Source organism: Hyalella azteca, unplaced genomic scaffold, assembly GCF_000764305.2.
Source record: "Hyalella azteca isolate HAZT.00-mixed unplaced genomic scaffold, Hazt_2.0.2 contig5366, whole genome shotgun sequence".
NCBI lineage: Eukaryota > Metazoa > Arthropoda > Malacostraca > Amphipoda > Hyalellidae > Hyalella > Hyalella azteca.
Genome location: NW_025935560.1, coordinates 180558 through 191667, shown reverse-complemented (window position 1 = coordinate 191667; position 11110 = coordinate 180558). Strand labels below are relative to the sequence as shown.

Here is an 11110-nt window from a genome sequence, read left to right as displayed (position 1 = left end):
CTCCGAAGAAGTTTAATCCAAAATGGATAAAAGTTTTACAGGAAAAATTATTATTAAAATTTAATACGATGCCAGTCAATGTATCTCTGAACAAACGTAAATTAGTTGACCTAACGTTTATTCTTAAAATTATATATGTAACGTGTGGTTTTAAAGACATTTAATTTAATTTTACGATACTAACGAGTTAACGACAGAATAAATTATATTCTAGAAAATTCGAACTTCGATATTCTAGAAGTTTCGAAAATTCGAACATCGTTGCCAGTGAGCGCTCTGAGTCTGATGCGCGCCAGTACTCGATTGTCATTTGACGCGATACGTTCTCTGGCATTCGCTGTGCTATTACTGCTATACGACCCAACGGCTTCAACTCTGTTCGGAACTTCGGATACTAAACTTCCTCGGTGTCTGTGATTCATTGGATCATTGCAGTCTTGACACTGTGGCACAAAGGATTGCAGTAAGTGATATTTTGTTGACTGTAGTATAAGTTTTTTTGTATATTAAATGTTAGTTTCTAATTTCATATGAACGAAATCAACCATGAGTGCGTGCGTCTGTGCGTGTGCCGGATCACGCACGATAGTCGGCCGAGGGCGTTGGCTCTGTGGGCGTGGCTCATGAGTCATGGCTCGTGAGTTGAGATTTAGTAAATTTTAAATTGAGGCCTGAGAGGCTGAGAGTGAGACGATGAGTCATGTAATCTGTCATCATTTCATGACATGACTCATGAGTCATGATGTCATGAAGTCATGAGTCAATAATGTATTTGATACATATAGAATCCTAATTCCTACATAAGCTAAGGTACATTCCTAAATCCTACTCATAGCTCTTGGTCTGGACTCTGGCCGCTCTGGCGGTCAATTTAGAAGTTGAGAATGGATATGGGAAGTTGCCGTTGGGAACTTTGGATTTGGGACTTTAAATTTTAAGACGTTGGGTCCGGACCAGACGTCGGGTCGGATCCGGTCGGGACGTGTAAGGTTCCATAGTCCATACTTCCATTTTCCAAACTTCCGTTAGTGTTACCGCATTTAGTACGATAATACGATTTACGATCGTTGCGTGTCGGCGTCGCAGCTCGCAATCTGAGGCTCTTCGCATCGCATGCTGCATCCTGCTGCCCTGCAACTGCATGCATATTGCATCTTGATTCTTGCAGTTGCATCATGTAAGGCTAATCACGTAAGACGTAACACGTTCACCGTTTCACGCATCGTGATCATGATTCATGAATTCATGACGCATCATTGCTGAATGCTGTTGCTGCCTTGCTGGCTGCTGCCTTGCTGGCTGCTGCCTTGCTGGCTGCTGCCTTGCTAGCACTTGTTGCTGCTGCGGCACAGCCGGCACAGGCACTGGCTTCAGTGGCTTGGCTCTTGCAGTCCAGTCCAGTCGCAGTCTGGCTATTTGGGAAGTTCCAAATGCCAATGGGGAATGGTGATTGAATTTGAATGGCAGTGAATTTTAAAATTAAGTATCAATTAACGTAAATTTATTAAAGTAAAATGTCACATAGACATTAGACACATACCTTCTTCAGTTCAATCAAGAATCAAGATTCAAGAAAGTAACTTAAGTAAGAATTACTATAATATAGATATTAGATGACATTCATTATTATGATTCATATAATCATATGATAGGAATTTATTAAGTAAAAAAATATTTATTTCTTTTTATTTTATACATTTTCTAGAGTCTAGAGTCTAGACTGTAATTCATATTGCTGCATTATTGCAGGTTTAAATTGCACTTGAAGTTGAATTTATTAAATCCATTAATGGTTTAATGCAGATGCACACATGCAGTCACTCCCCAAATTCAAAAGTAATTTTTTATGATTAAATTGAGTTTATGTAGATGAAAATAAAATATTAAATTTTATAATTTGACCATCAGGCATCACGCATCAGCCCACATCAGGTTCAGACCATGGCATGTATGGTAACTTGCCTGTGAAAGGGTTAAATAAAAATTTAATATTATATCAATGTTGAACAATTTATAAAACATTATTTTAATTTTTAAAGTATGCAATTTTTCCTCAGGTCATAATCGTCATATTTCTTCTTCTAAAGCTGTACAGTTTACCACTTTACCTCATGGCTAACCCTGCTTGATTCTTGAATCTTGAACAATATACTGTATAACACATTATTGATTATTTTCATTTTTAATGTATGTAATTTTTCCTCAGGTCATCTTTCTTCTTCTAAAGCTGTAGTCTACATCATGGCTACCCCTACTCATCATCCTATAATTAAGTTTGCCTTTAAAAATGTTGAATCTGTAGATAATGGTTCAGTTGGTTCTCTTCAGGCTAAATGTAATTTTTGTAAATTTGGTGGGGGAATTGTAAAGTTCAGTAAAAAAAGTTACAGTAATTTGACTAAACACCTAAAGCGTCACCACTTGAGTGAATATAATGCTTATCTTGAAAAACTAAAACCTTCTTCTTTGCATGCTGGAGGGACAAGCATGCTGCAATCCTATTTCCAACCTTCTTCACACCCAATTGGCACAACACAATCCATTTTGTCTCCTATCACAACACAGGTAGTGACATCACTGCCATGCAACACTGCTTCACACCCAATTTGCACAACACAATCCTACCGAGCCGCGGCCAGAGTACAGACTCTTCGTGAGGGATCACTGTCCGTGGTAGGACCGAGGCTCTTTAATGCCTTGCCAAAAGCGCTGAGCGGAGGGGGAGTTTACCCTTGCAACATTCAAAAGACGACTGGACAAGTGGTTGAGAAAGATGGTGGTTTCCCAGTAATGGGAAACCACCATCAGCAAGTGACAAGCAACAGCACCTTGCATCAGCTGGCCCAAAGGAGGGCAAATAGACGGAACACGTCCAACGCTACATCCGACGACGACTCGGAGACGGAGGACGACGAAGGCGGCGCATCAGCGTGACCGGGGACTAGGAAGTCCCGAACTCATCATAAGGTCAAGGTCATAAGGTAAGATTGAGTGCATATAATGCTTATCTTGAAAAACTGAAACATTCTTCTTTGCATGTTAGAGGGACAAGCATGATGCAATCCTATTTCCAAACTTCTTCACGCCCAATTGGCACAACACAATCCATTTTGTCTCCCATCACAACACAGGAAGTCACATCAGTTCCATGTAACACTTCTTCACACCAGCGGCAGCAGTTGCGACTTGCAGATCCCTGAGAAGTCCCGGGCATTGTACCATTGTTGAAGGGACCAAATGTAAGTACATATAAGTGATATAACATAAGGCCAAATGTTGCTCAACAGGATACAATGCCAATGTAATGTCCGTGTACATGTAATATAGGCAGTTCATCCATGTTCTTAGCGTCCCTGTTATTGAACTTGCTGTTGCTTTTCGTTTTTATGGAATATCAGACAGAAAATTGTAGTGAAGAACTGACGATAATGTCTAAATTAAATATACTGAAGTACTGAACAACTAGTTTTTTTGGCCATGTCAATTCAATGTTTTGATCTTATCAGTTCAAAATACTTGCAGCTGAGTTGCGGACCAGGTCGTCATGGCTGCGTTAGCAGTCACGGGTGCGTCAAGTCCGCACGGGTGCCGCCCTGCAAATCTAATCTTCGGCTCGTGGCAGCACGTCCTCCCTGATCAACGTGGCCAGACCAACCAACTGCCTGTTGGTGCGGCAGCAGTTGCGACTTGCAGATCTCTGAAAATTCCTGGACATTGTACTCCTGTGGAAGGGACCAAATGTAAGTGCGTATAACATAAGGCCAAATGTTGTTCAACAGTGCACAGTGCCGAAGTAATGCCCATGTACTGAAATCCTGTAACAAAAGCTTCGAAAAATTGCAGATGATTTGCGGACCGGAGGGTGCCCTCCTCGGCGTGCGAAGCGTACTAAACTGCCCTTTCAAGTTGTGTCGGAATTAGTTTTCATGTGTCTAAATCCAACATCTCAACCTAATCATCTATTAATTTATTTACGACTTGAAATCAGCAAATACAAGTATACTTAAAGGATTCCTAATATATTCACAGACGTATTTAAAAGTCTCAAACCATAATATTCTTCCTATAAAAACAGTTATTCACTATTTGGTAGAGCCATGTCAACTGTCAAATTTGACACATTTTTCGATGATCTCACCACGTGGCATGCATCGTCTCTCTTTGGATCTCAATATTTTCCCACTAGATGGCCAAGACCTAGTGTTTTTGCAGTATTTCGACAAGCAAATGTATGACGTCACCATTTCAACCATCAATGAACGCATGGAACTAAAACAAAGCTTAATATAAAGGAAAAGCTGGAGAGGTGACGGAATTACCTACGATATTGGAATATACCGCGTTTACCCTATCCATGAATGATACTTTACTGGTCTACTTATAGGACTCAAAAATGAACTTGAGGTAGAGTCTAAAAAACTCTCTGCTTTGCCACTATGCAAACAGGGTTGGTGATTTTTAAATTTTTTTTAAATCAAAAATATAAAATCAATGATTTTTTATCTTTTCAGTTATTTTGTCTTTTTGAAATGTTATTTTTTATGTTGCAATTAGTGCCTACTAACAATAACAGTATATGGATGGCTAAAAAAAGGCAGCTATTGCCTTAAAGCAGGATGGAATTCTAATTTCAAAGGTTCATATATTATTTCAATCCACCAAGACCACTTTTTCTACCCAACACTGTTATTTGAGGCAAAAAAATGAACTTCTTAAAGGCTTAAAACACGTACGCTAACTTGCTCAGTTTCTATGAAGTACCTAATCACTTGGAAGTTGTATGCCTGCACCTTTCACTCAACAATTAAAATTAGACTTATAAAAAGTATTAGTTAGTTGAAAATTTGTCTCTTAAGTTGACCACAATGAACTAAACTTCATTAAGTAATTATAACTATGCTGCAAAGCAGAGTTTTCCATCATGCACACTAAACATGCAATTCAGAGCCAGGGTGCAGAAGGTGGAAGCAGCGTTGCCAATATATGGGTTTTTAAGCCCAAAGCGTCGCCGACCATTTTCAAAATGCATCGCTAGGTAATTTTTAATGAAAAGCCATTTACGCTGAGTAATGAAAAACTGAACATGTGATGATGCAGTCTGATTGCTCTAATGTGACCACAACTACATTTTGTTTACATTTTTTTTGCCGGGAACTCATCGCAACCAATTTCTGGACAAGCTTTACTGCATCCTGATCCATCCAACGTACCGGAAACCTTACTTTTTTTAAATAGTTGGCCGAAGACTGACAAATATATTAAATGCAAGAATTACAATCTAAATGTGTCAGCAAGATCTTCTGAAGGTGTAAATTTTGCTATTAAAGCTTTGCCAAAGATCTTGTAATATTCATCCATTCTCTGCACAGTGGATTCAGAGTTCAGACAAGCAGAACTACATATCACATGGGCTAACATGTAACTAAATTAAATACCTAGCTTCTTTCCCGCATCCCGCTGTAGCGGTTCCCGGTAAGCCCGCACAAATAGGCGATACTGTAGCTCTTGAGTCCGTGGACATGGAAACAAATACTGAATGAGGTCAGGAGTCACATTCAGGAAGGCAAGAAACATGGAAAACACTAAACAATTTACTACTAACAGAACACAAAATACAAAATGGCAGATACAACAATAACTGGATGGTACCTAGTCTAACTGAAACACTAGCAGTGGTGTCAGTTCAGCCCACTTGGTGGTCTGGATTAACCCTTTACGCCCTGAATTTCTGGGACAAAAATCGTAAAATTCACTTTTTCGGTTTCAAGTCTCACTTCGAAGCTGACATTCTGACCTATCCAATGGTACCAAAATCATCTCTACGTTGATTTATGCCTTGACGACAGTTCGTGAAAGTGTTAGGGGTGGGGGAGTTCTTTCACATTTAATATAGGCGAAAATTACTGGTTGGGCACATAAATATGCAACCTGAAGATGCTAATCTTTAGTTACCCGGCTGCTGTCATGTGGGATGGTGCTCATGCAGTCGTTCCCACTATCCTTGACTGAATTTCGGTTCCAGTAATGTCTAGTCTTGCATCCATGTCACCTTGAATGCCTATTTCGAGGCGCTCGGGACTTTGTTGCACTCTACTGAACATTCACACTTATTGTCACTGCAAACCTATTTCCTCCCAGAGTTTTTAAGCTACAGCAATGAGTAATAAACCGTTAGATTTGCAAATAAAAGATCTAGAGATTGGTCGAAGCTTTTTTTTCAATTTCGTTAAAGTTTTGAAAATATTTTGAAAAAGGGTGGGGGGAGAAATAATTTTTTTTCAAAAAATGCCCACCCCACCCACAAAAATTAGAATTTTGAAAAACAGCAAGGACCAATCGATAGATATGGTCCTTACGTACCGAATGATATGCGTCTCGATGTTGTAGCTTGAAAATCATAAGAGGAGATAGATTTCTACAGTACCCCCTTTTTGGCAGTTTTCTAAGAATTTCACATTTTCTTTCACTTTTTTTGAAAAATTCCTACAAACAAAAAAGTCTTAGATTTATTTTTTACATATGTGTACCAAGTTTCAAAGTTATCTGTTAGTAAATAACCGAAATAGAATTTCCATAAGAAATTGGACATTGCCATTGGAAATTATATTTTGGTTATTTACTGACAGATAACTTTGAAACTTGGTACACATATGTAAAAAATAAATCTAAGACTTTTTTCATTCATGTGAATTTTTCAAAAAAATGACAGAAAACGTGAAATTGTTGGAAAAGGTAGCTAGTCCCTGGTGTGACGAATTCGTCATGCCAGGGCGTAAAGGGTTAAGTGATCTAATGAGTGGACCACTGAGGCCTTTCAGCGTTGTAGTTTTGAGTAACTACGAAATAATAGTAAAGTCAAGCTGGGTAATAAAAATGTCTTACTCAACATTAGCCAAGGCCAACTATGGTTTTAACAACCATAAATCAAGCAGTAACCATCCCTAGTAGTAGGTAGTAGTAATCCAGTAGTAATCATAAATCAAGTAGTAACCATCCCAGGCTTTAGGTACAAGCCAAGGAGTGACAGTTGGCAAGGCAGAACTTAACCACTGGTGGAATGATGGAGATCGATGCTGAGTGGCTTGTGGACCAAGTTACGCACTCTCACATTCCACACCCAAGCACACCACACTCAAACCACGCTGCACTCAGCACCATAACTCTTACCTTATGGCAGGAAGTATGCCCAAAGGGTTGTAGCCATTTCCTGGCCTGTTGGGAGAGCTATTGATTATCTAGGGCCTAGTGGACACTTTGAAAGCAAATGATATTTGGCAAGCAAACAGAAACAAATAGGTGCCAAGCACAGGAATGTATAAGCAGACTAGGTCACACAATACCTAAATGTTGAACATGTACATGTAAAGTACAGCAAGAAAAAAGCAAACGGTTATGCAGTCCAAGAATTAAATCTGCAAATCCTAATTTCGCACTTCTGGTAGATTAGCTAGTCAGACTTAAGTTTCAACTACTCTTGACACAACATGAGTCCCTCACTGATGTACGGGGCATTCATGAGTGGATTATGAAAGACAACTGGTCCTACTAAGTCGCACAAGTCATTAAATATACTTCTATACTCCTAGTCACACTAGCATCCTAATCAGTAACTATACTCCTAGAAACAACTAGAAAATTGTTACATGTCTGGACTCATAGTATCTAGGAAAAGCACAAGGCTCATCAACTTCAAGTTGGTATCTAAATCAAATTTTGGTTCATAGGTGGAATGTCTTATCTTCTTTCTTGATGGCCAGGAGTTGGTCGAGCGATCTTAGGTTCTCATCAAGAAGACTGTAGCTCCACACCAACCGCTCCTAAACGTCAAATAAATGCGTTCATAAGAACTAGCCTTCCAGAAATATTGACATCAGGAGGATGTTTAAACTGTTTTGTCGCATACAAAGTCATCAATGCATGGAAGGGGTTGCAGAAAGTAAGTTATTCAAGGGTGGACACAACATGGTTCAAGTAAGCAAAATGAAAATTGAGCAATAAAAGGACAGGATTAACATGAGAACCAGTGAAAACCATCCATCATTCAATATAAACAGGCATGAATAACTGGAAAACATTTGTTAAGAGCTCAGCAAAGACAAATATAAGCATGGTGACATTTTAATAAGCTGAAATGCACTGTACTCACCAAAATGGAGCATCAGGATGGGATTAACCAAGCAGAGGTATAGATCGGATCATGCATTAAGGCGTCTTAAACAGGCTTTTGAAGGTCAGAAAAGAATCAGGTGTAACCAGTGAATTTCCACTTCAGCAATCAGGGGTGCAGATTAATCAAAAGTGCATATCATATGGACTTGCAAGAATTTCGTCTCATTAACTTTTACTCTGCTTAAATATTACACCAAGGGGAACAAGATACAAGATTAATTAAATGCACATGACACTCAAAAGGTAATGAAATAAAAAGTGAAATACATTAAGGTACAATTGTAAATGAATGATTCTACTACAGACTATAGCTAATGTTCTGTGGCCCTCTTCACCGCTCCTGGTGCATAATCTAGCAGGATAATCAATGCGGACGGTAACCGAGTCCAACTAATCATTTGTATACTTAGTGCATGAGAATGAATAATTATGTTGTTTCTGATCAAACTTTTTCTGTTTCTGATCAAACGAACAAAAACTTTGATCAAACGAATGAAAACAAACTTTTTGAACATAATTCTGATATCGTAACGTCTATTGAATTCTAATACGGATCATCAATTTTAGCATCATATTTCCAAAAATCAAGTATTGCATTTCTTTTAATTGAAAAACATTCTTTTACATCAAAAACAATGAATTTTTTCTTACAGCTCATATGATGATTGATGAATGACAATCTCACTAATATAGCTAAAAATTTTAAATTGAATGATTTTGTCATTTCAAAGACTCCATTGATTACAGAACTTTAGTTTTTGCAAGTGTATTCAAGAAAAGTTTCTGAAATAGTAGGGACATTTCCATTATCATTCTGAAATAGAAGCTTCATTTCCATTCTTATAAATAAACAGGATTAATAAAATACCTATCAAATCCATCCAATGTCATTCAATTTGTGATGTATGAATGACAGTTTTACTTTCATTCCTATAATGCTCATTTTTACCGGTTGAAGCTGTAGAATTAAATTAAATTAAAAAATTAATTAAAATTAAATTTTACTAAATAAAATTTTATTATTTAATACACTAGATGGTACATGCTGTAGATTTAAATTCTATTAGAAAAATGTTAAATTAAAAATCTGAATATATTTTTTAAATTAAAAATTAATTTTTATTAAATTAAATTGTATTATTAATGCACTATATGGTACATGCTCTATGTTTTATTTAATGAAATAGTTTCTCATTTTAAACAATGAACATTTTCTAAAAGACACCAAACATTCAAAAACTCACGGTGGCAGACAAAATCATTTGGAATTTGAAGTGAATTTATTTAGATAAATTCAACATAATAGGACAAAAAATGGAAAAAATTCAAATCTGGAACATATAAATGGGTTTTTAAAATTAAAAAAAAACTTTCAATCATTTAAATCTCAGTATGGAATGTGAATCAAATCTATTTATTGTGAAATCAAACTAGTATGTCTGTGTGACACCGTCTTGTAATACGTAAACGTAGAAGCCCGATGTGAACGCTCGCAGTGAAAGAGTGGCAGTTTATCTCAAAATTTTGTGTGATATCGAAAACTTTGTTGGTATTGTCCAATCTTGAGAATTTTTTATGAATGTGGATGTGTTTTTTTTTATTTTAGAATGTATTCATTGCAAAAATTTGTCCACTAGCCTACAGATAGACGACTAGTTAACTTGATTAGGTGTTGGCAAGACAGGATTGGATTTCAAACCACACAAGATTTTGGAAGCGCTGCAGTTTTTAATGAGCTCAGTTTATCAATTTTCACTGCAGTGGAAGGTTGTGTAACGCAGTGGTAGGGATGGTTTTTTGATATGTTTTCTTATATTAACATGAGAATATATTACCTATACAGAATTCCACACTGCCTTCAAGAATGGCCAAGTTACTGTAATACTGTTTACCATTACCAATTTACCACTTTGGGACTTTTAGGTAAACAATTATTGATAAGTCTATTAATTAGCTTTGTAAAATTTGTATGGAGCAAGGTAATGAGCTAATTACTGACCATTTAACTGGCTTCAATATACAACAACACTTCAGGGATGCAAATCTTCTAAACATTGAAGAGTCACATAACAGATAGGTAGTTGATAGCACAGTGCACAACACTATCAATAGATCTACTAGTTTTATGTCCTATAAATCTACCAGACTCTATCCTCTAAACACACCAACTACGACTAGTACCTAGTGACTGAGTGACTGACTGCACTGTTTTCATTTGATTCAGACCTATTAACCAATACTAAACATAAGCTGAACAACTACCAAACAAACCTCAAACGACTTGCAACGAGACGTATGTTATGAGAAAAGCTAACACAGTTTGAAATAAACATGTGCCAAGTAAAGACAAATGTTCTTGTTGCTGTTACTAGGCCTAGGCTAGAACTAGAGATTTGGGATAACATGTGCACAGAATTTGCACAGAGTTTGCATCTCATAGATGGTTTTTCATGGCCAGGATATGGTATTCCCGGCTCAAAGAAATGGAATCACGGATTGCAAATCCATAAAATCATGACTCAAAAAAATCCAGTAGTGGTTCTCAGTGAGTACGTAGATGTTTTTCTCCCTAGCATCCAAGATTGTACCAAATTTTCCTACTTTTAATGAAGTCTTGCAGCTGTAATATTAATTATTTTTCTATATATGAAATCTTGAGGCCAGATTGTGCATTTTTGTTAACAATTGGACCAAGTTTTATTGTGTTATGTGGTGGCAAACAGTAGTGACTATTTTATTTAGGGTCAACATAAGAATTGTAAACAAGAAATATGCACATGTCTACATTTTACAATGCATTAAGAATGTAAGAAGGATTATTATACCAGGATGCAGAATGTTGGTGAATATTTGAAGATCTTTGGCAATGCATCAGCAGCAAAATTTACATACACCTTCAGAAGATTTAGTTAACATATTTGAATTAAAGATATTTTATCTT

The 11110-nt window shown here is 37.0% G+C and overlaps 1 protein-coding gene and 1 long non-coding RNA gene across 2 annotated transcripts in view; both read left to right on the top strand.

Moving 5' to 3' along the window:
* Window positions 1–220: 220 nt before the first annotated feature.
* LOC125177866 lies at window positions 221–2451 on the top strand. Its single transcript, XR_007156692.1, has 2 exons — window positions 221–463; window positions 2207–2451. It is a non-coding gene; the product is annotated as an uncharacterized LOC125177866 (long non-coding RNA).
* A 1093-nt stretch (window positions 2452–3544) lies between these two features.
* LOC108681167 (sortilin-related receptor) overlaps window positions 3545–11110 on the top strand; it is a 39367-nt gene continuing 31801 nt past the window's right edge. Inside the window, exon 1 of the mRNA XM_018170169.2 lies at window positions 3545–3664. Coding sequence (XP_018025658.2) covers window positions 3545–3664 — 120 coding nt within the window. The remainder of the gene's footprint in view (window positions 3665–11110) is intronic.